This window comes from Macaca mulatta, chromosome 17 (assembly GCF_049350105.2).
Source record: "Macaca mulatta isolate MMU2019108-1 chromosome 17, T2T-MMU8v2.0, whole genome shotgun sequence".
NCBI classification, from domain to species: domain Eukaryota; kingdom Metazoa; phylum Chordata; class Mammalia; order Primates; family Cercopithecidae; genus Macaca; species Macaca mulatta.
In genome coordinates, this window is record NC_133422.1 from 6,349,065 (window position 1) to 6,376,226 (window position 27,162).

The 27,162-nt window shown below is 40.8% G+C and overlaps 1 protein-coding gene and 1 pseudogene across 8 annotated transcripts in view; both read left to right on the forward strand.

Annotated features, from left to right (window-relative positions):
* Positions 1-27,162, forward strand: part of CDK8 (cyclin dependent kinase 8) — a 243,778-nt gene that overhangs the window by 69,963 nt on the left and 146,653 nt on the right. For 4 of the 8 annotated variants that reach the window (XM_015120714.3, XM_015120715.2, XM_077973624.1 and 1 more), the window contains exon 1: positions 23,701-24,345. The exons of 3 other annotated variants lie outside the window; for them this stretch is intronic. In XM_015120714.3, the coding sequence (XP_014976200.1) occupies positions 24,218-24,345 (128 nt within the window). In that variant the 5' untranslated portion in view covers positions 23,701-24,217. 8 annotated transcript variants of the gene reach the window in all.
* Positions 2,927-4,694, forward strand: LOC100430795 (52 kDa repressor of the inhibitor of the protein kinase pseudogene; annotated as a pseudogene).

Consider the following 27,162-nt stretch of genomic DNA (forward strand, 5'->3'; position numbering starts at 1 on the left):
CGATACTCCACCAAGGTCCTCATGATCCATTGTCTAGTAGATGATCCAACTCCAGAAGTCTGTCCTGCTTCCTGGAACTCCTCTGGCACCAACTCTCGCAGGTGGGACTCTCTGGAAACAAAGCCTGAGTCAGTGGTTTAAGATGAAGTACTCTTCAGGAGAGACGTCTCAGTAGGGAGGGAAGAAGAACAGGGAAGGGGAAAGAGCTGAATAAGAATTTGCCAAAGACTAGCCAGAGCTTAGGCCTTTTATTTGGAAAAACCAACCCTATCTCCCTTTGCCTGGCTAACTCTTTTAGGAGTCATTGCTCTTATAGCTCCTTTTGGATAAGATTCACTGACCCCCTCGGCACTGGCTAGGTTTTCTGTCTATGTGATCTTACAGTAACCTGCAGTAACCTGTGTCTTTCACTTATCAGATGGTATTATCATTTCCTTTCTACTTGTTTAAGGAAAGGAATTTTCCAAAATACATATGGTACTCCTTTCTCTAAGGATCTCAGCATGCCTTAGGGTGAGGGGAGGGACAGGAAAGGATACATACATACCCACACATGCATACACACATATACACTTTTAACTTCCCAGGTGATTGTATTATATTTGCAGCCCTACCCTAAACCCTTCAATATCTACTAGCCCAGTGGTTTTCAATGTTGGCTACATATTGGGATCCTCTAAGGAGCTATTAAAACTGCTGATGCTGGGTCTGATTCCCAAAACATGCAGAATTGATTGGTTGGTTATGGGGCCTGGGCATCAGTGATTTTAAAATTTTCATATATTTTTTGAGATGGGGTTTTGCTTTTGTTGCCCAGGCTGGGGTGCAATGGTGTGATCTTGGCTCACTGCAACCTCCACCTCCCAGGTTCAAGCGATTCTCCTACCTCAGCCTCCCAAGTAGCTGGAATTACAGGCGCCTGCCGGTTAATTTTTGTATTTTTAGTAGAGACGGGGTTTCACCGTGTTGCCCAGGTTGTTCTCGAACTCTTGACCTTAGGTGATCCACCTGCCTCAGCCTCTCAAAGTGCTGGGATTACAGGCATAAGCCACTGCACCCGGCCATCGGTGATTTTTTTTAAAAAAGCTCCCAGATTATTCTAATATGCAGTTGAGATTGAGAACCACTGGACTAGACTATGATGTCCATGGTGGTTGATTTTTCTTCTTACTTCTCTAGATAGTTCCAGGGCCTGCCTCAGTATCTGTAGTAGGCAGATAATAAATATGGAACAAATGAATGAGTGATTGTAAAAGGTAGAGAGATAAGTGCATTTTTTTCCCTCATTATGTCATCAGCTGACATTTAATATTAAGTCACATTTATAAATACAATTGACCTGAGCGAATTTTTCACATTAGTGATCACAAATATCCCTGGGAGTATAACCCGCAGAGAACACTCCTGTGATCTCAAATAGCTTCAGGTAAGATCCCAGACACTCAACTTTCCTGGCTTTCAGTTTTCAAAAGTAATTATCTCTGCCTTGTGTACATTAAATGGAGGTCAAAAGTTACCAAACTAGGGGCCGGACAGTGTGGCTCACGCCTGTAATCCCAGCACTTTGGGAGACCAAGGTGGGAGGCTCACCTGAGGCTAGGAGTTCAAGACCAGCCTGACCAACATGGTGAAACCCTGTCTCTACTAAAAATACAAAAAATTAGCCGTAGCCAGGCATGGTGGTGGGCGCCTATAATCCCAGCTACTTGGGAAGCTGAGGCAGGAGAACTGCTTGAACTCGGTAGGCAGAGATTGCAGTGAGCCAAGACTGCGCCACTACACTCCAGCCTGGGCAACAAGAACAAAACTCCGTCTCAAAAAAAAAAAAAATAAAAATAATAAAGTTACCAAACCAGGGCCAGGCACAGTGGCTCACAGCTGCAATCCCAGTACTTTGGGAGGCTGAGGCAGGAGGATCACTTCAGCCCAGAAGTTCGAGACCAGCCTGGGCAACATAGTGAGATCCCCCATCTCTATTTATTTAAAAAAAAAAAAAAAGTTACCAGACTAGTTTTAGCTTCTCTGTTGGTGCACAAACCCTGCAGAGCTGGCCTTACTGCCTCCTGAGGCAGTGTGGGGCCACAGCGCAGATCTTCTGTGGTGTCCCCACCTGTATGCAAAAGAGCACACGGTCCAACTTGGTCTTCTTCAGGTTCCCACAGGATCCATCTAGATGCACAAAGTAGGTGGAGAAATGTCAGAGAGCAGACCTATAAGATAAAACATCTAATTAATTAAATACACATTCTCAATTAGGTGCCAACCTCTTCTGAGTCCTCTACCATCTGTAGAGCTAGTCCTAATAGAAAATCTTCAAGATAATGCAATCCCAGCAATATTTGATCTTTTTTTTTTTTTTTTTTTTTTTTGAGACAGAGTCTTGCTCTATCACTCAGGCTGGAGTGCAGTGGCACAATCTCGGCTCACTGCAACCTCCACCTCCGGGGTTCAAGCAATTCTCCTGCCTCAGCCTCCTAAGTAGCTGGGATTACAGGAGTGTGCCACCACCCCCAGCTAATTTTTGTATTTTTAGTAGAGACGAGGTTTCACCATGTTGGTCAGGCTGGTCTTGAGCTCCTGACCTCAAGATCCGCTCACCTCGGCCTCCCAAAGTGCTGGGATTACAGGTGCGAGCCACCGTGCCCGACCCAATATTTGATCTTACCAGTCATTTGAACATCCACATAGTAGACACAAAAAATGAATAAAATAATTGAGGAAAGATGAAATTAGAACACTGAAACAGAAAAAAGTTGATGAAACTTCTGAACGGGAATGAAAACATAAAGATACTAACAACAGCAGTGTTCAGAAGCCCAGTGTGGAAGAAGCCAGCCAAGGGAAGAGTGTGGACACTTTGCCTCTAACCCCTAGAGAGAAAGAAAATAAAGAGCCCCTAAAATCTCTACTGGAAATTTTGATTTTGATGGAAAAACAAAATATATCTCTGGATAGACATGAGGCTGATGAAATGCCAGAAGGTCTCTTTACTCTTGATAACATCGAAACACTGCTGGAGTACAGATAAATTCTGGTGAGGAGGTCTTGAGAAAGTGTTTTGAGATGACAACCACGAGCACTTTTTTTTTTTTTTTTCCTAAAATACAACCGAATTAGATGCTAGAGTCTGTGAGATTTTAGAGGCTGCTAGAGATCTGTGAGAGCTGCATTTGGGAAGAAACCCTCAGGGACGTGAGCGACTCACGCTTCTTTTCCATTATCACTGACATAGCCGGAGAAGAGCACCTACAGTGTTGGTGAGGTTTGTTGATGAATCTCATGACCTGGGAGTGGAATCTGTGGGCTTCCCACCTTATGAGACAGATGCAGAAATTTTGGCTGCGAAATTTCACTCTGAAAGTTAGAAGTGGGAACTAAATATGGAATATTGTCATGGCCAGATTTACATTCTGTCCGGTGGATTTTCTTCTAAAATGGAAGTTGTTTGCTTCTAGATGCTATCTACATACTCTGCTCTTCCTGTGCCTTAAATATGTGGGGGGCAAAATCAGTGCCTGTTATGGGAGCAGTTGAGGAACAAATGCTATAACTTTTCCTATAACAATTGTTATAGGAACAGTTGAGGAAGCTTGTTCTTTTTTCCATCGTTGGCTGCAACTACTTTTAGAGCTTGGCAATGTAATTTCTGTTCTTTTTCAGAACAGTGAAGAAAAGGGTAAAGGACTGAAGGAAATGTGCCATTCTTTGTGGACAGGCAGGCATGATGCTTTTGAACTGTAGCGGACCTCCTATAGGCACTTGTTTTAGATGGTATAAATAGTGACCTAAATACTAGATGGAATAACTGTATAGCTGGCCAAGCATTTGTACTCTGTAGTACAGTAGCAGATTTTGATTTCACTGCCATCATTGTTGTTCTTTAAAATGTCCTATCTTTTACAAGAGCCTCTGGGGAAAATTTCCGGGGGCAAACCTCTGATTTCTTCTTTGCAGCCAATAGCTTGACTGCTGTACTGCATGCACTCAATAAAGTGATGGAAAATATTGAATTCATCACGAGTTTTGGTTTGAGGAAGCCACAAATTTGGCAACCAAACTTGATATTCAAATGAAACTCTCTGGGAAATTCCACAGAGCTCAGCAAGGCAACTTGGAATCTCAACTAACTTCAGAGTTACTGTAAAGAAACCCAAAGTGCTCCAACAGTGCAACACGTTCTTCAGGAGCTGAAAGATATATTCTCAGAACAGCACCTCAGAGCTCTTAAATGCATATCTCTGGTACTATCAGTCATGGGATAACTCAAACTCAGTATGTCAGAGGAACGCCATGTACAGAAGTGACTTACCAGATCCCGACATGCTCTCAGCTGAGCTTCATTGTTGCAGAGTCAAAAGGAAACACAGAGCAAAAGATATAAAGCTTCCATCAACATTTATGAAGCCCTCAGTCTGCCTGACATCAGGCAGATGTGTAGGCATTAATGTGTACATGTCGATGAAGGTCTCATGTATTCTTCCTGTGATGAAGGTTGAGAATGAGTGCTATAAAAGTGGACAAAAGCATTTCAAAGTATATTTGACGAACACATTGACTGACTAAAGATTGAGTGACTTGGCTTTGCATAACATAAATTTTGATATAAAACATCATCTGGATTTAATGGTAAACACATATAGCAACTCTACACAACTAAGTCAGCGCTTCCTACAGGTAATTCAGAAACTAGTTAAAATACCCAAGAGACTTTAAAAATAGGGCTTCTCTTATAGTTGATATTTGAAAGAAAAGCTGTAAGGTGTATGTAGGCCACTTAATCACTGAGTATCTTTGTCTACAGGCCTCCCATTGAATACTTTAGCTGTTGATAAATTTGCCGATTTGAATGGGCTCTGTTTGAACTCTCCTGTTTTGGGGACCTATCTGTTCTTCCAGAAAGTGACCCTGAAGTGTCCAGGTTTCTCTCTACATGAGCTCTACTAGTAGCATTCTTGAATTGTTTTAATTGTCATTTTAGATATGACATTTATTGTCGAGTATTGAGCTATCAATTCTTCCAAGAAATAAATGTTGAAGAGATGTGGGAGGAAGAAATAAATTTTATAAAATGTTACAATGAAGCTCATGATTGATCTGTGACTAGTAGGAGTTTTTTTGTTTGTTTGTTTTGTTTTTTAAACTTTATATTCTAGGGTACATGTGCACAACGTGCAGGTTTGTTACATATGTATACATGTGCCATGTTGGTGTGCTGCACCCATTAACTCGTCATTTACATTAGATATGTCTCCTAATGCTATCCCTCCCCCCTCCCCCGACCCCACAACAGGCCCCAGTGTGTGATGTTCCCCTTCCTGTGTCCAAGTGTTCTCATTGTTCAATTCCCACCTATGAGTGAGAACTTGCGGTGTTTGGTTTTCTGTTCTTGCGATAGTTTGCTGAGATTGATGGTTTCCAGCTTCATCCATGTCCCTACAAAGGACATGAACTCATCCTTTTGTATGGCTGCATAGTATTCCAAGATGTATATGTGCCACATTTTCTTAATCCAGTCTATCGTTGATGGACATTTGGGTTGGTTCCAAGTCTTTGCTATTGTGAATAGTGCCACAATAAACATAGATGTGCGTGTGTCTTTATAGCAGCATGATTTATAATCCTTTGGGTACATCCCCAGTAATGGGATGGCTGGGTCAAATGGTATTTCTAGTTCTAGATCCTTGAGGAATCGCCACACTGTCTTCCACAATGGTTGAACTAGTTTACAGTCCCACCAACAGTGTAAAAGTGTTACTATTTCTCCACATCCTCTAGTACCTGTTGTTTCCTGACTTTTTAATGATCACCACTCTAACTGGTGTGAGATGGTATCTCATTGCGGTTTTGATTTGCATTTCTCTGATGGCTAGTGATGATGAGCATTTTTTCATGTGTCTGTTGGCTGCATAAATGTCTTCTTTTGAGAAGTGTCCATATCCTTTGCCCACTTTTTGATGGGGTTATTTTTTTCTTGTAAATTAGTTTGAGTTCTTTGTAGGTTCTGGATATTAGCCCTTTTTCAGATGAGTAGATTACAAAAATTATCTCCCATTCTGTAGGTTGCCTGTTTAGTCTGATGGTAGTTTATTTTGCTTTGCAAATAGAAGCTGTTTAGTTTAATTAGATCCCATTTGTCAATTTTGGCTTTTGTTGCCATTGCTTTTGGTGTTTTAGACATGAAGTCCTTGCCCATGCCTATGTCCTGAATGGTATTGCCTAGGTTTTCTTCTAGGGTTTTTATGGTTTTAGGTCTGACATTTGAGTCTCTAATCCATCTTGAATTAATTTTTGTATCAGGTGTAAGGAAGGGATCCAGTTTCAGCTTTCTACTTATGGCTAGCCAGTTTTCCCAGCACCATTTATTAAATAGGGAATCCTTTCCCCATTTCTTGTTTTTGTCAGGTTTGTCAAAGACCAGATGGTTGTAGATGTGGTTATTTCTGAGGGTTCTGTTCTGTTCCATTGGTCTATATCTCTGTTTTGGTACCAGTACCATACTGTTTTGGTTACTGTAGCCTTGTAGTATACTTTGAAGTCAGGTAACGTGATGCCTCCAGCTTTGTTCTTTTGGCTTAGGACTGTCTTGGCAATGCGGGCTCTTTTTTGGTTCCATATGAACTTTAAAGTAGTTTTTCCAATTTTGTGAAGAAAGTCATTGGTAGCTTAATGGGGATGGCATTGAAGGAGTTTTAAGAATATATCTAAAAATCAATAATTATATTGATTTTAAGAATATATCTAAAAAAATCAATAACAGTAAAGGGAATTACCAGACAGAAACATGTGGGTTTGCCAAACAAGAATTTCAGTGTAGATTTTGTTTTTATGAAATGAATGTGAAGGAACAAGTTATAGTGAAAGTTTGAATGGAAGAGCCCACCAGTGTTGTTCACATTTGGTTGCTGCTGTCTGCATTCCTTTGTTGAGGCTATATCTTCATAAGCTTTTTATCAGGTGCATGTTCAACACTTCTGTTTCATGGTCAAGACAGAATGAGAGGCCATGGATACTGACAACTGACCTGTCTGTTGTCTTCTGTCTTTTTCAATGAGTATATCCACAGCCTTGTCTTGATTTTTTTTTTCTTTTGAGAGATAGGGCCTTGCTCTATTACCCAGACTGAAGTGTAGTGACGTGATCGAAGCTTACTGCAGCCTTGACCTTGTGGCTCAAGTGACCCTCCCTCCACAGCCTTCCAAGTAGCTGAGATAACAGGCATATGCCGCCGTGACTGGATAATTTTTTTTTTTTTTTTTTTAGAAATGGGGTCTCACTATGTTGCCCAGGATGATCTCAAACTCCTGGGGTCAAGCAATCCTTCTGCCTCAGCCTCCCAAAATGTTGGGATTATAGTCGTGAGCCACCATGCCCAGCCCTCATCTTGATTTATAAGCAAAACCTGAAAAATCTACAAAAAATAAGTATTTGGTGGTTTACCTAGAAATAATGCAGAAAATATTGCTATTATTTTCAGTGAAGAAAATCAATCTTGTATTGTTTATTTCACTGTAAATAAAATACAAATTTTCTTTTTAGAAAAGTTACCATATTATACTTAGACTTATAAAACATAGCCCTGGCACAAGAGTTTAAGATTAAAGCATATCTGCTTTACTAAAAGAGATATTAGAACAGGGATGTACAATTTCATATGAAGGTCAATGTTAGTGAAAACAGAATAAACATTTATAAGGACCCATCATGTTCCAGACACCATACTAGCTATTGCATAATAGCCAGTGAGGCACAGTATACAAAAGGAACTCAGCAAGTATCATGGCATAGCCATCTGTCTAATGGAGTAGGCATGGAGCGGAGGGCAGGTGGGAATAGGAATACCTCCTGTGCAAGTAGTGCACATGTGCCTTGTTAAACCATCTTTTAAAATATGAAAGATAGGCTGGGCGCAGTGGCTCACACCAGTAATCCCAGCACTTTGGGAGGCCGAGGCGGGAGGATCACTTGAGGTCAGGAATTTGAGACCACCCTGGCCAACATGGTGAAACCCTGTCTCTACTAAAAATCCAAAAATTTGCCAGGTATGGTGGCGCGTGCCTGTAGTCCCAGCTACTTGGGAGGCTGAGGCAGGAGAATTGCTTGAACCCAAGAGGTGGAAGTTGCAGTGAGCCAAGACTGTGCCACCGCACTGCAGCCTGGGCGACACAGCAAGTCTCCATCTCAAAAGCAAACAAAACAAAACAAAACAAAACAAAAAAACGCTGGGCCACGGTAGCTCATGCCTGTAATCCCAGCACTTTGGTAGGCAAGGCGAGTGGATCACATGATGTCAGGAGTTTGAGACCACCCTGGCCAACATGGTGAAACTCTGTCTCTACTAAAGATACAAAAATTAGCCAGGTGTGGTGGCGTGTGCCTGTAGTCCCAGTTACTTGGGAGGCTGAGGCAGGAGAATTGCTTAAACGTGGGAGGTGGAGGTTGCAGTGAGCTGAGATTGTGCCACTACACTCCAGCCCTGGTGACAGAGTAAGACCTTATCTTTTAAAAAAAATTAAATATGAAACATAACGTATCTGGAAGAGATGCAGCTGAACTGGCTAGGAATGGGGAGAATAGGATGCAAGAACGTAAAGCTGGAAGCACAGGTTTGGCATGTGTGAGAATAAAGAGAAAAAGAACAAAAAACAAGGCATGAAGCATAGTTCGGAAAGCTCAGTTTGTAACTGCCATTCATCTGTGTCATTTTTTATTAATGCTTATTGTTTATTTCAAGAGAAGTCACAGACTTCAAAGGCATTAGGCTAGACCGGCCAGGGAAGAATTACTATCATTATTATTAGATACAATTTGCTGAATGTCCGCTATATGCCAGGCCCTGCACTGAACCCTTTAAATACAATCTCTCTAACCTGTACAACAATCCTACAATCTTGGCAATATTCCTAGTTAACAAATATGAAAACTAAAGCCAAGTGAGGTTATATAACTTGCACAAGATCCCACAAATTATAAATGGAAAAGCTGCTGCATTACTAAATTTCTGAGAGGGAGACAAATGATTTGAATAAAAAGATATTTTGATCTACATTTTTCCCCCTCCCTTTGGGTCACTATACATATAAGTAGATCAGACTACTGTAAAATTCAAACATAAAATTTAAAACGATGTATGAGTTTATAATGTTATTAAAGTAATGGTATTATGTAAACATTCTCAATTTATGAATAGTACATTTTGTAAATTCATTCCAAAATGCATTGTTTGTAATTCAGAATGCCTATTCTAGAGACAAAGCATGCATGGTAGTTTCCAGGCTAGCCTAAATATACACATTTAATATGTACTAGATCTATTGTTTTGTTTTGAGACAGAGTCTTGCTCTGTCACCCAGGCTGGAGTGCAGTGGCATGATGTCGGCTCACTGCAACCTCCACCTCCCAGACTGAAGTGATTCTCCTGCCTCAGCCTCCCAAGTAGCTGGGATTACAGGCATGTGCCACCACACCTGGCTAATTTTTGTACTTTTAGTAGAGACAGGGTTTCACCATGTTGGCCAGGCTGGTCTCAAACTCCTGACCTCAAGTGATCTGCCTGCCTCGGCCTCCCAAAGTGCTGGGATTACAGGCATGAGCCACCATGCCCAGCCTAGATCTAAATTATTAATTGTCCAAATATAGGTTTTACTTCCTGGGATCAGGGGTACATACTATTAAGAAAGTATTAAGGGAGGAGTGAGGAAGAGGGAGGCAAGTAGAAGAAGATTTTCTGGTGGTAAACTAGAAATGAAGTTTCTAAACTACAAGCTGTTGTGTTTCAAATGTTTGTAAATTGTTTATTGGAACTCAAAAGTTATTTTGTCAAAAAAAGTACACATGATGGTTTAGTTTCTAACCAGCCCATAAAGCTTATTAAAGTGGTCATTTGTTGACATTTATTAATTTTTTATTTGATTTGAGCTTCTACTGTCCTTGTTTTTCCTTTTCCTTTTCTCAGCTGTTCTTTTATTATCTGTGTGACCTTCAGCAAATTACTTAACCTCTATAAGCCTCAGTTTCCCCATGTGTAAAATGAGGATAACTGTAGTACCTATTGAATTCTGAGGATTAAATTAGTTAATGCCTTGCACATAGAAAATATTCAATAAATAATAATCACTATTACTAGTACTCTTATTATATTACTATTATCTGTCTTAGGTTGCCTACCTGTCCCCACTCCCCCTATAGGCAGAACCTTCGACAATAATTTATGTAAAAATGATTTATTTAGGAAGTGTTCCCAGGAAAACCAGCAAGGGAGTGGGGAATGGAACTGAGAAGGAAATGAGCCTAAATGAGGTATAATCTAAACTGACTCAAACTCAGAGGCGACACAGGAGACAGTGCAGGTCACCCCAGTGTTGTCCCAACCGGGGGCCAGGAGAATTGGGGTACTCAGAGTCATTGAGTTAAGGCGGGAGTGGCTGAATTCCCAAACACGTCAGCTTTGTCTGTAAAAAGTAGAGTCTGGGTTGGACGCGGTGGCCCAAGCCTGAAATCCTAGCACTTTGGGAGGCCGAGGCAGGTGGATCACTTGAGATCAGAGTTTGAGACCCGCCTGGCAAACATGATGAAACCCCATCTCTACTAAAAATACACAAATTAGCTGGATATGGTGGCGCATGCCTGTAGTCCCAGCTACTCAGGAGGCTGAGGCAGGAGAATCCATTGAACCCAGGAAACGGAGGTTGCAGTGAATGGAGATTGCACCAGTGCACTTCAGCCTGGGCCACTGAGCGAGACTCTGTCTCAAAAAAAAAAAAAGAAAAAAAAAAAAAAAGTAAAGTCTGTTCCAGTTGCCTCAGGGCAGCCCCATTAAGAAATAAGGAAATTTGGCCAGGCGTGGTGGTTCACACCTGTAATCCCAGCACTTTGGGAGGCCGAGGCAGGCGGATCATGAGGTCAAGAGATCAAGACCATCCTGGCGAACTCGGTGAAACCCTGTCTCTACTAAAAACACAAAAATTAGCTGGGCATGGTGGCACATGCCTGTAATCCTAGCTACTCTGGAGGCCGAGGCAGGAGAATCGCTTGAACCTGGGAAACACAGGATCCTGTGAGCGGAGATTGTGCCATTGCACTCCAGCCTGGAGACAGAACGAGACTCCGTCTCAAAAAAAAGAAAAAAAAAAAAAGAGAAATAAGGAAATTTAAGAGGCTAGGTCACAGCACTGAACGGGCATCTGCTATATCATCATCACCATCATCATCATCGTTACCATCATCACCTCCCGTAAAACACAAAAATGGCACATAGTGTGAAAGGTATTGTGTTAGGTTCTAGGGATTTTTAAAAAGCTGTAAAATAACAGTCCTTTCCCTTCTACACCTTCAAACTTTTGAAGAGTCAGGAAGAACACACAGAAGTAAAATAAGTATATGCTAAGAGCCAAATAAATACAAACAAGGTATATGCTATGGGAACGTATTGGCATTGGGTGGTAAAGAAAGATCCCATAGTATTCTTTGAGTTGGATCTATGAGTTTGGATCACTATATGACACTTTGAGTTGAGATCTGTGACCTATCCTTTTGGTCACTTTGAGTTGGATCTCAAAGAGGGTAGGGGTTAGACAAGCAAAGAAGAGAAGAGTAATATTAATGGGGAAAGCAGTGAATGCTATAGGGAGAATTAATAAACTTCTAATGTAGTGCTTCTCAGCTCTGAATTCATGTTAAAATCACCAAGAGCCTTTAAAAATCCCAGTGCCCACCTATAACCAGTTCAATTACATCAAGATCGCTGTTTTCAGATCTTATATTTAAGTCTCTAATCCATTTCAAGTTAATTATCGTATGTGGTATAAAACATAAGTCCAACTTCACTCTTTTGCCTGTGGATATCCAGTTTTTCCAACACCATTTATCAAAGAGATTTTTCTTTCTTCATTGTGTATTCTTGGCACCCTTGTCAGAGATTAGTTGACCATATATGTGTGAGCTTATTTCTGGGATTTCTATTTTGTTTCATTGACTTATGTGTATGTTTTTATGCCAATACCATACTGTTTTGATTACCATAGCTTTGCAATACAGTTTGAAATCAGGGACTTTGATGCCTTTAGCTTTATTTTTCTTTGTTAAGATTGCTTTGGCTATCTGGCATCTTTTGCGGTTCCATATAAATTTTAGGATAAAAAATATTTCTATGAAAAATGCCATTGGAATTTTGATAGGGATTCCATTGAATATGTAGATTGCTTTGAGTAGTAGGGACCCTTTAATGATATTAATTCTTCTAGTCCATGGACATGGATATCTTTCCATTTATTTGTGTCTTCAGTTTCTTCCATCAATGTTTTATAGTTTTCAGTGTATAGATCTTTCATCTCTTTTCTTAAATTTATTCTTAAGTATTTTATTCTTTTTGATGTTATTGTAATTTGGTATTATTTTTCTTGATGCCTTTTTTGGATAGTTCATTGTCAGTATACAGAAACACAACCGATTTTTGTATGTTGGTTTTGTATGTTGGTTTTGGCGGTGGAACAAGACTCCATCTCAAAAAAAAAAAGTGAACAAGTTCTGAGGATCTAAGGTACACCATGGGTAGTGATGGATACATTAATTAATTTGACCATGATAATCATTATACAACATATACATATATGAAATAATCATGTTACATGCCTTGAATATATATATAATTAAATATATTAAATTATTAAATTAATTAATTAAATTTAATTAATTTAATTATTAAATTAAATATGTTAACTATATTACATTAAACATATATAATTAAATATATTAAAATGTTAAAAAAAAGGGGGAAAAGCAATTGCTGGGGCGATTCCCTAGGTAATTCCAATGGACAACCAAGGTTGAGAACCACTGTTTCATTGGATAGGAAGCAGCCTATGAGAAACTGTTCAGCAGCTATATTGGAAATATAGAAGAACTCAGATTGTGGAAAACTTAGCTACGTGGAGCTAACTAATTGAATTCTAACATTTCTACTGAAATTATAAAACTCCTAGAAGAAAATATAGGAAAAAAAAAAACTCCTTGACATTGGTTTTGTCAGTAATTTTTGGCTATGCCCCAAAAGCACAGTTAACAATGGCAAAGATAGACAGATAGGATTTTATCAAACCAAAAAACTTTTGCCCAACAAAGGAAACAATCAACAAAATGAAAAAGCAACCTATAGAATGGAAGAAAATATTTGCAGACCATATATCTGATAAGGGCTTAATATCCAAAATATATGAGGAATTCACACAACCCAAAAGCACAAAAACAATCGGATTAAAAGACGGGCACAGGACCTGAATAGACATTTTCCTGAAGAAGACATACAAATAGCCAACAGGTATATGAAAAGATGCTCAACATCACTAATCCTCAGGGAAAGGAAAACCCAAACTAAGAGATACTGCATCACACCTGTTAAGATAGCTATTATCAAAAAGATAAGAGATGACGAGTGTTGTCAAGGGTGTGGAGAAAAAGGAATCCTTGAACACTGTTGGTGGGGATGTAAATTGGTACAGCTATTATGGAAAACAGTATGGCAGTTTCTCAAAAAATTAAAAATAGAACTACCATATGATCCATCTATCCCATTTCTGGGCATATACCCAAAGGAAATGAAATTGGTATCTCAGAGAGATATCTGTATTCCATGTTTATTGCATGATTATTCACAATAGCAAAGATAATGAAGATAACCTAAATGTCCATCAATGGATGAATGGATAAAGAAAAAGTGATGTGTGTCTGTAAAAGTGGTGTGTATACACACACAGAGAGACAGGAATATTATTCAGTTACGAAAAAGAAGGGAAGGCTGGGCACGGTAGCTCATGCCTGTAATCCCAGCACTTTGGGTGGCTGAGGCGGGCGGATCACCTGAGGTCAGGAGTTTGAGACCAACCTGGCCAACATGGTGAAACTCCATCTCTACCAAAACACAAAAATTAGCTGGGTGTGACGGTGGGCACCTATAATCCCAGTTACTCGGGAGGCTGAGGCAGGAGAATTGCTTGAACCCTGTAGGCATAAGTTGCAGTGAGCCAAGATCACACCACTGCACTACAACGTGGGCGACAAGAGTGAAATTCCGTCTCAAAAAAACAAGAAAGAAAGAAAAAGAAGGAAATTCTGCCATTTGCAACAACATGGATGGAACTGGAGGCTATTACATTAAGGGAAATAAGCCAAGAATCAAAAGACAAGTACTGTATGATCTCATATTTATGTATAATCTAAAAAAGTCCAATTTATAGAAACAGAGTAGAATGGTGGCTGTCAGGGGTTGGGGGTGTGAGGGAAATGGGGAGATGTTGGTCAAAGGATACAAACTTTCAGTTATAAGATGAACAAGTTCTGGTCCGGCAAGGTGGCTCACGCCTGTAATCCCAGCATTATGGGAGCCTGAGGCAGGCGGATCACATGAGGTCAGGAGTTTGAGACCAGCCTGACCAACATGGCAAAACCCCGTCTCTGCTAAAAATACAAAAATTAGCCGGGCTTGGTGGTGCATGCCTATAATACCAGCTACTCGAGAGGCCGAGGCAGGAGAATCGCCTAAACCCAGGAGGCAGAGGTTTCAGTGAGCAGAGATCACGCCACCGCCCTCCAGCCTGGGCAATGGAGTGAGACTCCATCTCAAAAAAAAAAAAAAAAAAAAAAGATGAACAAGTTCTGAGGATCTAAGGTACACCATGGGTGGTGAAGGATGCATTAATTAATTTGACCATGATAATCATTATACAATGTATACATATATGAAATAATCATGTTACATGCCTTGAATATATATAATCTTTGTCAATTAAATATATTAAAATTTTAAGAATGGGGAAAAGGGATTGCTGGGGGGATTCCCTAGTAATTCCAATGGACAACCAAGGTTGAGAACCACTGTTTCATTGGATAGGAAGCAGCCTACGAGAAACTGTTCAACGGCCATACTGGAAATACAGAAGAGCTCAGATTGTGGAAAACTTAGCTACGTGGAGCTAACTAATTGAATTCTAACATTTCTATCGTAAGCTGCCTTAAAGTATTTTCATAAGCCAGGCTAAAGTAAATACGGGACCTGAAATATTAGAGGAAGGAATTTAAATGAAGCTGTAGGCAATGGAAAATCATGTAGGGTCTTTAAAGATTTTTTAAGCAGAGGAATGATGTAAATAAAACATTAAGAAATTTAAACAGGATGTAGGCTTTCAGGGCGAGAAGGATGATATCTGATGGAACCTGACCTTGGGTGGTGGAGGTGGGGCAGGCAAAAGGCTGCTAAGGGAGAAAGAGTCCCAGAGGTTCTGGGCATGGGATTGCGTGGAAACAAACAGGCCTGGGTATCAAATATCAGGTGGTTGCAGAGGTGACCTAGCCATGTTTCTGTGTGATAGAAGAAGCTGCGTGGCTCACAGCAGAGGTACATGTTTGTGCCGGAAACAGCCAGAAAAGACTTGGCTTGCCCGGCAACTGGGCCTGAGTAACACAGTCCAGCTAAATGGAGGGTGAAACACACTGAAACAAGAAGCCAGAGTAATATATTAAGCCTTGAAAAACTGAACACAAAACTGAACTGTGCTCCTATAGATTAGTTGCTACACGCTTGTGTAGCAAAATATATTATGAACTGAAAAATATAAAGTGGTACGTTTATTTTTAAAAAGGTGTCCACTAGCGAAAAAAAGCACAAAATTATAGTACTAAATATCATTTTAAAGAGGTAACTTCTCCTTAATACTTACAGAATGTGAGGATGGAATTCACCAACAACAAATCTCAGAGATTTCAGTCAGGGATGCCCTTAACAGTCAAAGTAATAGGAATCTACTAGTCCAGACAAGGAGAAATCATTTTAAACCTATCACTTGCATTATTACTTCAGCTGTCTTAGTATGTATTTGATGAAAGTGTATTGCTACCAATCTTAAGGAAGCAAGGAATGAGGTTATTTTTTAAAATTATCTTGCAAAAAGGTAAACATTTTCAAGCTAGTATTACAAGGTAAAAGGGGAAATCCTGTCCCCATTTCATTCCCTACTCAACTTCAGTGTCATGGTCTGTCATTTTAACTACTCTCCTGCCAACGATCCTAACCTCCCTCCCCTGATTTTCTTTTCATCATACCCAGCTGGCAAGGCCCCAACCCTGGATGAATCCAGCGTCTGTCTTTGCCCAGCCTCCACCTGAGCTGTTGAGTACTAGTGATGAAAATCACACAACAAGGCAAATGGATATTGATATAAACGCATGGCTGCACCTGCAAATGGGCCCCATACGTTGGCTAGAAGTCCTCTGATGACATCTGGCAGCTATCTCTCCCATTCTGCTCAAGCACTATTTTAAACCGGCAGCCTTTTCAGATATGCAATCATTGCTTTCTCTCTTTCCACTCCTTCCCCTGCTTCACAGCAGGTGAGCTTTTCTACTTTACAGGGAAAACTAAAGCCATTTGAAAGGGAACTGCTTCAATGTTTACCAGATCTACAGATTTATATGCATCCATGTTTGGGAGACAGAGAAAAACATGGCCACAATATTTTGCACTTCTTACTATCAAGAAGTGGAGTCTATTTGCCCATTCCTTGAATCTGGGCTGGTCTTGTGACTTGCTTTAACTAAGATATGGTGGAAGTGATGTGTGAGTTCCAGAGCCCAGACCTCAAGAGACCTTATGGCTTTTATCTTTGCCCTTTTAAAGCATGTCAGTACCAGATAAGAAAGTCTGAGCTTGACTACTGAATGAGGAAAAACCAAGTTCAGAGAGAGGCCCAGCCGAGAGCTAGCACCAAGGCCACAGACGTACATATGAGGTCATCTTAGACCCTCCAGCCCCGGTCTAGCAACTACTTACAGCCCTGTGAGTAATGTCAGATGAGACCAGCAGAAATACTTGGCTGAGTCCAGCCAACCTACTGAATCATGAGAAATTGTAAATTGTTGTTTTATATCACTGTCTTTGGACATTGTGTGTAGGGCAGAAATAGATATGTGATAAAGATTGCTATTCTTTTCTTCTTTCTGTTTGTTAGCCATGGAAGAGATGTGTCTCTTCCTGCTTAAGAGCAATGCTTTCACCTATGCCCCGGGACCATTCTCTTTCCCTATTTTAGAGATACAGAACTATTGTTCTCAGTATCTTCTTGCAAGTGGTTCCATTTAATCAGCAGTGAAACACCTCCAGTCTCTCCTGACTAATGTTTCTTTCTACTTCACATTCACCTCCTGTGATAGTCCCCTCTTTGATAAGGAACTACATCCAGCAGGTCCTATCTTTCATCTCCGTTTTACAGCTAATATCGTCATTCATAAGAATAACGGCTAACTTAGAACATATACCATGTATTAACACCAGGCACAATTCTAAATACTTTACATATATTGCTATCAACTCTCTTAACCCTTCCAACAACCTTTTGAGGTAGTTACTATTATTCCACTTTTACAGATGAAGAAGGAAACTGAGACACAAATAAAGCGCTTGCCTTGTTAGCGGCAGGTTCGAGTGCAGAGGCTAGATTACAGGGCAGTTCTCTCAACCTTTCTGCTATAAATGTAACTATATTTCTGGTTCTGTTTCCTTACTGCAAACTCACTCTTCAATCCAATGCAGATTGGCTTCCACCCCCGCTTCACTGCCACAACTACTGTTTTTACTGTCCAAAATCATTTATGTATCAATGAATCATGCATTCTCAGTGGGACAATATCACTTACTAAGGGGCAAAATCTGATTCTTAAGGGCTCAAAAAAAAAAAAAAAAAAAAAAAGACACTAAAATGGTATGCAGTCCTCCAACATGCTACAGTACACAAACAGATACACTATATCTGTAAAATTAACATTTCATGCGGGGCAGACAAAAAAACAATCTAAACATTCTCCTTAGCAGGGAAGCCATTTTCAAACAGGTTGAGAAACTGTGATACGTTTAACACTGCAATCTTTATCTTGCTGGACTTCTTGGCAGCATTCAGTGCTATTGCCCATCCCTCCTTCGCAAAACATGTTCTTCCTTTGGCTTTTGTGATTTCATATTCCCTGATTTCCAAATAACCCTCTGGCCTTTTCTCCTATATTCAGTCCTTGAATGTTGGAGGTCCTCAGGGACTTGTTCTTTCTCGCTGTAACATATTTATTTTGCAGGCAATCTAACCAACTCTTATAGCTGGTGATTCTCCAGCCCTGCTCTTTCCCTTGAGCTTCAGACTCCCACATCTACCTGCCCACCAGATATGTTCACTTGGATTTCTGAGGCATCTCATGTTTGACATGTCCAAAATCGAACTTACTTTTTTCATCTAAACTTGTTACTCTCAGCCTTCCCCATCTCAGTAAGTGGCAACATCCTCAGGAGTCATCTTAATTACTTCTTTTTCTTTACTTCCCATCCAACTGATCAGCGTGTTCCATAAATCTCTGTCTCCACCTCTATCTATCTATCTATCTATCTATCTATCTATCTATCTATCTATCTATCCATCCAACCATCTCCATCCTTCCCTATCAATTCATCCATTCACCCATCCATCCATCCATTCACCCATCTATCATCCATCCATCCATCCATTATCTATTCAATCATCTATATATCCATTATGTATCCATTCATTCATCTATTCACCCATCTATCTATCCATCTGTTTAACTATCTATCTATCCATCTATCTATCTATCCATCCATCCATCCATCTATCTCCATCCTTCCCTATCCATTCATCCATTCACCCATCCATCCATCCATTCACCCATCTATCATTCATCCATCCATCCATCCATCCATCTATTATCTATTCAACATCTATATATCCATTATGCATCCATTCATTCATCTATTCACCCATCTATCCATCCATCCATTTAACTATCTATCTATCTATCTATCTATCTATCTATCTATCTATCTATCTATCTATCTCACCATCCATCCATCTGCCTTGCCTTCTACAATTAATTCTTCACATAGCACCAGGATATTCTTTTTAAAGCATAAATCACATCTGGTCACTCCCCTCCTTATAACCTGCTGGTCCCTGTCTACCTCTCTGTCTTCACCTCACACAATTTCCCCTCTTACTCATTATATTCTTATCATCTTTCTGTTCCTTCATTCCCAGCTTTGGCCTTTGCACTTGCTCTCTGTTTAATCTGCCTGGGCTACTCTGTTCCCTCATCCACAGCAGATTTTGTTTCTCAACATTCAGGTCTCTGCTTAAGCATTGTCTCCTTAGAGAACCCTTGACCATCTACCAGTCTAAAGGAATTTCCTCCTAGTCCCACTTTCTATCACATTGTCCTGCTTTATTTCCTTTATAATACTTGGGGCATTCTCCCCCCTGTGAATTCCCTACCCCCATCTCCCTCATGCCCCCTAATAAAGGAGCGCTTATATTCTTGCATGGTCCTGTCCCTGTGCCTATACTTAGTGGACCTAGGATGGGCCTGACTCAGCCATACTAGAGCCCTTCTTGGGATTTTTAGAACTAGAACTGAGAAACAGTCAATTCTTCACTAATGATAGCCATTGTCTGATGCAAAATTCAGCAACTATTGGTGGTCATGTTTCCCGTTGTGTGGAGGAGATGAGTCCACAAAGGCAAATGACACCCACATGGTAAAGGGGAGAAAAGTAAGATATTTTTGAAAGTATTTTTTTTAATATTCTGGTTATTTCTAAGGTCTAAATTATGTTCTGGATGCTTGCAGAATTAGTAAGGAAGGTTTTTGCATCTATAGTTTCTTTGAAAATGTTAAAAAAATCAGGCCAGAAAGACAGAGTGAAAAAAAAAGAAAAATTTTAAAAAGGCTCTGTGATTGATTAATCTAACCTGTTCTTCCTTGTGTCGAACACTGTGCTCACACGTAGATGGTTAATATGTGCAGGATGAACATGCCATCTGTAGAATGAGAGGTTACTTGCTGTCCACTGAAAGCATGCGTTATGAGTGAGAAAGTGGAACTCAAAGTTGTAGAGACTGCAGTGGTTAACTATAAGAGCCACTTGGGCTTTTGCATTAATATATCATGAAGCACTCAGTCCTTTTGCAGTTATAAAAAGCCCTTTTTAGAGGCAAGACTGAGGCAAGGTACTAAATGTTTTAAAATGACTGTCTACCTTTATTATTATTAATGTCCATTTCAACATTTATTGAAATCAATCCAATTAAACACATTCTAATGAAATATAATTCTGCAAACAATGTGTGCTTGGCACTATAGGGGATATAGAGAGGATTAAGGCAGAAACTTAGTCATTAAATTTATTAAGGGGCAGATTTTTTTAATCACGTAAAATAAATGATTAAAATACAAAGTAGCTATAACGAGTTACAAATAAAGTGCAATAGTGCCAGGGCTGGGGTAGAGGTTCATGGTAAAGAAGGGTCATATCTAGTTGCAAGAACTGGGAAAGGCTTCATGACCAAATTAGGCACTTGGGGGATGGGGAGGACTGTAAAGGTCAGAGATGGTATGAGGAAGCTTCTTAGTCCTTAAGAACCGGACAGCATATTTGGCATGAGTATGAAGCACATTGTGTAGGTAATGAAGGCATAAATGAATGGAGTTGGCAGTAAACAACCAAATGACTATTTACTGGCATCACTAATCACAGGAATTGAGAGGTTCAGGGGATAGAATGGTATGTTCAGTTTCAGAAGTTTTGTTTGAGATGACAGTAGAATATCCCCTTAGGTAGTATAGGAGGTAGTTGAAATGTGGGACTGGCTTTTGGGAGGCAAGTTAACACTGGCGATGTTAAATATAAAATGTAAATCAAACCACATTTTATGCAGAGAAGCATAGGCATTATTTGTGCATTGTTTAGAACATGGACCAAAGAGGGTCCTAGGCTCTAGAATATCACTGGAGAAGTCATGACAGAGCAAAGAGATATGGGATATCAGTATAATCTGGGGTTGAAAATCAAACTGAAATTACAACTCCGTGTCCCTGATATGCTCAGTTCATTCAAACAACAATTCTGAACCTCCATCTCATGATTTCTAGGAAGTTGATTCCATGCAGGTTCTACTCCTTAAGTTTTTGCAATAGTAGTCATAAGTGCTACAAACCCTTCCTAGCTCATTGCTTTGGCTCTGTAGGCCATTTTCCATCCTGCATAATTGAGTCCCTGGCTGCTGCCTCTCTCTTTCCTGCAAGCACGCACATAAGCTTTACAGCTAAGACCAGGCTGATAGCTTGGGGGTGGCAGCAGGGAATTACCACACACAAAAGGAGATACTTAAAACTGAATATTGGATGCTACTGTTCTAGCATTAGCCATGCTCTCCTATAAAGGGCCGTTAGTGGCTATTTCTTCCTCAGCTCCCCATCCTGATACCATTTTACAGGGTCAGCTTACCTCCTACCACCATATTTCTCCAACTTATAGTCTAGGCCTCTGACTCTCACCCTGGCTTCAAAGAGAAAAGCAGACCTTACTCTCCCCTAGTCCAAGGTTAGCTTCTTTTCCTGCCCCAGGACAAGACCGACAGTCAGGATTGACATTCAGGATACTCAGTTGACAGTGAGGACACTCAATTCCTTCAGGGAGAGTTCACCTTCACCCAGAGTGAAGCCAGCCAAAACAGTGTACAAAAGTACATTTTTAAAAGTCTGAGGCTGGGTATGTGGCTCACACCTGTAATCCCAGCATTTTGGGAGGTTGAGACGGGAGGATCACTTGAACCCAGGAGTTAAAGACCAGCCTGGGCAACAGAGTGAGACTCCGCCTCTAAAAAAAAAAAAAAAAAAAAAAAAATTAGCTGGGTGCAGTGGCACACGCCTGTAGTCCCAGCTACTCAGGAGGCTGGGCAGGAGAATTGCTTGAGCCGAGGAGTTCAAGGTTGCAGTAAGCCATGATCGCATCACTGCACTCCAGCCTGGGTGACACAGCCAGACCCTGTCTCAAAACAAAAACACACACACACATAAAAAGGTCTGAGACCTTCAGTGTCCCAGGATAGCGTGTATAATTGGTACGGGAGGTGGGGGAAGGGGAACCCGATACAGTGTAGGGCCAAGCCGAGTCCTCGGCCTCTTCACAACTTTTCCTCTGGTGTGGTAGCTTGATTTCTCAAGATCTATGAGTAAATACGTGCACAAAAGACACATTCCTCAAAAAATACAAAATACACTAAGGAAGAATCTTTTAAATCCGTATTTAGAAAGATGTAATTCTTTAAGGATGCAAAGGAGCAGTTCTGCCAGAGTCACCCAATTTACATCACTGAATGGAAACAAGTAATATGCCATTAATGAAAGCTTACATGTGTTTTGTGCTTTGCACTTAGCAAAGAAAAAATTCTAGGCTCCAAGAACACACTAATAAATGATAATACAGGATTCAAACCCAGTATACGAAAATACTAAATACTTATATAGTATGCTAGGTAAAAACAATTTAATTTTACACAGTGCTGAAGTCGCTAATTTTCCCCAAGGAAAAATTATGTAAGAGAAAGCCCTTTGGAGGTTTTTTCACAAGATGGTATCTTCATCATCATCATATGCATATGGATTTTTTTTGAGATAAACATGTTTATTCATTCATTAATTTAACAAGTGTTTACTGTGCATCATTATCAAGGCATGACACTAGGTTTTATGGAAGATGCAAATATGACTTCCTATAACAACTTAGGATCTAGCAAGGGAGAGGAAATAAAAGATGAAACGGAATTTGATAAATAACACAGGAAAGGTGGAAAAAAAGTGTTAAAAAGTTCACATTAAAAGTGCAAAGTTCCCTTTGGGAAGTGGGGAGCTTTAGTGGAAATGGTAACAATTGGAAACCAAAAATTAAAAACAGACAAATAAGAGGGATAAGATAAAATGATAGATTAGTATCAATCTTGAAGCAGGACTCCTGAAGCAGGACATACTGCTACCGCAAAATTATTAACAAACTAGTTCCCATGGATTTAGATCCTTTCTGTAATCATAGCTAGAAACTGGTGTTCTTATGGGGAGCATCGCAGAAGGCTGTACTGTACTCAATACTTCCTATAAATGGACAGGAAAGGTTGGATGGTCATCTGTCACAAGAGTAACAATGTTTAGAAGTAGCTTGGACAGTAGTCATTGATTCACTTTTACTGGAGCTTGTAATGTCAGTATGTTGACATCATTGTGCAGCCCTTATCAGATTGTGAACACCAAGAGTACCCCAACTGCTGGCCCGCGAGCTGTTTACAAATATATCCGCTTTTATAGATGACAGTGGCCTTTAACATCTGGAGTTCAGAGTGGCACAAAATGTGTTTCTAAAGCTACTCTCCTTCCCACGTGCATCTCTTTGGTCAAGTTTATGGCTGGAATCAGACTCTAGTTAGATCGCTATAAAAATAAAAATAAAAATAAAAATAAATTTTCCCCAAGTGATTGAAACGAATTTCACCCTAGACTACGAGTCCCAACATGCAACGCTCCCATATTCCCACCATGTGGGGCGGAGTCGTAGAAGAGGCGGCAGCGGCGGCGGCCTATGCATTCTGGGTATTGTAGTCTCGGAACCGGCCACCGCTGGGGCTGGTCCCACGTGTTGCGTTTTGCGGCAGCTTTGGGCAGCGGCTCCCCTGCTCCCTCCACACGGTCCTCAGGGTGCCAGCGCCAGCAGGGGCGGCCAGCCACCGCGGGAGCGGGTTGGAGGGTGGTTCGGAGGCAGCCCGAGGCTTCGCGACGTTTTTGCGACAGCCGCGGCCGTGTTCCGCGAGTGCCCTCCCTCCTCCTCTCTTTGAGGAGGTACCGGCTGTTGTGCGGCGCTGCCTTTCTGTTTGAGTGTATGGGAGAGTGAGTGAGTGAGTGAGTGAGTGTGAGCGTGTGTGTGAGCGCGTGAGGCGTGAGTGCGCGTGTGAGAGGACGAGAGCCCGCCTGGCCGCCCCGCCGCTCCCGCCGCAGCAGGAGCAGAACGCGCGACCGGAGAGAGCGGCGGAGCCGGCGCCCAGGGAGCCCGCGGGGACAAGGGCAGAGACACCGCTCCCCACCCCCAGCCCTCGTCCCTCGGCTCTGCTTCGCCGGGGGATCCTCCCCGTTCCTCCACCCCCGGCCGGCCTCTGCCCCGCTGCCCCCCTGGATGTCCCCGGCGCTTTCGCGGGGCCTCCTCCTGCTCTTGCCGCATCAGTCGGGCTGGTGCTGCGGCCGGCGGGCGTAGAGCGGGCGGGTTCCCGGGGGCTGCGGCTGCCCGTGCTTCCCCGGTCCCCACCCCTGCCCCCCGGCCCCCCGACCCAGCTCTCCGGCCTCGGAGGCTGTGACAATGGACTATGACTTTAAAGTGAAGCTGAGCAGCGAGCGGGAGCGGGTCGAGGACCTGTTTGAATACGAGGGCTGCAAAGTTGGCCGAGGCACTTATGGTCACGTCTACAAAGCCAAGAGGAAAGATGGGTGAGTGTGTGCGTCTGGGCCGGTGTCCGCGCTGGGCGGCGCTCCCGCAGGCCGAGGCAGGTAGCCCGGAGGGAGAGCGGGCCGCCGGGGTGCCGGGCTCTGACTTCCTCGACGCCGGCCTCTGGCTCCGCCAGCAAGGTTTGGGGAGGAAGTGGTGTACAAGGGATCCAAAGCCACAAGAAATCCTGCGTGCCGCATCTGTGTTGTGCTTCGGTGCTAAGAGGGAAGAGGAGCCTCTGCACCGTGGGCTATATACTTTTCAAGGATTTCAAAGCTGATTTATGAAAAAATGCGTTCTAAAACGCCGGGTGAAATGTTTCTGTTTGTTTTTTTTTCCTTGGTCGATTTATTATGGTAACCTTCTGGGGATTTCCTCACCCGCCTCGGGAGTGTCATCCATCGGTCTAGAAGGAAGGCTGTGATCCTTTCCCCCCCCAGTTTGTGATCGATTTTTTATCAAATTTGTATTTTATTTGAGGGAAGGAAGGCAGCGAGTGAATGTGGTTCTGGAGAGAGTTCCCCATACGGATCATCTGCACCATACATGTTGCAGTTGCTATTTAGATATTATTAGCTGTGAATTTTTACATAGAACAATGGGGGTTTGGTGCAGGGTGGGTGGTGGGGAAGAAGACAAGTGACATAGGGACTATCTCGTTGAGGCTGTTTCCCCCAAATTTAGCGGCTGGCAGTGAACTTTAAATAATCCCTTTGCTTTAAATATTCTTCCCTAGTAACAACTTAATTAAACCTATGAGTGGTAATGCTTCCAATTTAGTTTCTTAACAGGCAAGTGAATTGTTCGTTTTTTTCTCTTTGTCAGTAGATGAATGTCTTGTAATATTGACAAAAGAGAAGGCAGTTCTTAGTGGGGGGGAATAATATATATTTTATTAACTCCATGTTTTCTTGTAAAATGGATGTTGTCTCTGTTGCCTTTGACAGAATAGAAAATTATTGAAAAGTCAAAGCTTATTATATAATCTTTGGATTTTATTAGAAACGAAGTAGCTTTACTGGAACATTCCAGTTTAGTTACCTGCTATATGATGTTTAATCACTTAAAATTTCAGATTAGGAGAGTATGTTCAGACTACATTAGCACGAAAAAAAATTCATAAAGCTGAAGTTCCCTAGTGTGGGGGAGGGGGGCGCATATTTATAAATACTTTAGTATTCTGGATGTTGGAAAGGAAAGTGTGTATTTATTCAACATTTTTCTTAGATTTACTGAAATATCTTTCTAAAAGTGTTTACAATGGACTCTACGAGGAAGATAAGAGTTCTCATTAATTTGGAATATGTATTTTAGTGCTTTTATGCCACAATAAAGTGGAACAGATCGGCAGAAGGTAGGGATTTGGATTTGAAAACTTGATACTCTGGGCGCCGCACGTATTTAAAAGTACTTTTTAGCACTGGAGAAATCAGCGTCTGGAGATACTGCTGACTCTGTTGATGTCTAATTAGACTTATTGTTGAAGTTTTACTCTGTAATGACATATATTTTAAAAATTATGTTTGATAACTTACCATACAATATTTCTCAAAAGCTTTAAACCATCTCTCCTTCCCCCAGTATTATGTAATTTTGGGCATATTCATAAAATCCCCAATCCCATGAGATTAGACATTACAGTGCATTTGACCACACTGTCATGTTATATAAAATTCTAGCGCCTTTGCATTATTTTTAATCTGTGTGAGAGAAGCCGCTTCTGTTTTCAAAAACTATGAACTTAAGCTAATAAAATATGCATATTTGTTTTAACGTTGTACTTTTATTAGAAAACTAATACTGTGTATTGGCAGGAGGTACTTAAGCAAATATTTTATATCTCCATGGTCCGGTTTTAATTTAGGTTGTTAAGAATAATTTGAAAGAATAATTTCAATATCTTTGAATTTAAAGATAGTTGAAGGTATAATGTATGGACATTCTTAGTCATCCGTGACAGCTGAAAAGTAACATTGCATTTTGGAAAAAAGAGCTTATTATTTGTAATCCTTGGCGTTTGTTTTCCATCAGTCTTTAATGATTCTCTTTATGTGATGAACTTCTGTTTTTAATGGATCAAATGTCAAGAGAGTTTTAAAATTACTATCTTTTAGAGATAGTTTTGGAGAGTTTTAAAATTACAGGGATTTTTCAGTTTGACTTCTTTTTTGTAACCTCACTCTGGTAAAATATCGCATACTATTTATGAGGTTCTTTTGATCTTATGTCAGTGAAATGTAATTTAATGCATTTTAGTCCTGGTAAAATAAAATTTGTGGCTGTTTAATCTTTTATAATAAGATGATGATCAAATAATTTGTTTCTAGTATTGATTTACTTTCAAATTACATTATATATTCTGCAGCTGAGATTTGTTCTCTAGGAACTCAGACGGTAACACCTTCAAGGAGAACCTGAGAATTTCTATAAAAGGAAATAACACAAATAAGCTTGGTTTAGACATATTTGACTATTGAAATGAATGTATGTAAACGTTGTATCCTTTCAGTTGCCCCAGTGAGCATAGAACATGAACAATTGGTAAAATAATTTAGACCAGAGGAGTTAGCTGCTTAAATTATTAAGTTTTAGGAAATAAAATAGCTTGAAAGATTCATTTTTTGACTTACTTGAGGCATGATTGCATGGTAGGGAAAAGGGACCTTTTATTACTGTGTGAATTTCAGATTATAATAGAGTTTAAAGACATACACAATACATCCTGGGATTAATTTCTTCTCACTAGTGTCGCCATAAATGAGATATTGTCTTTTGTGTCTGAACACTTAAAGGGTACTCAGTGGGAATCAGGGGGGTTC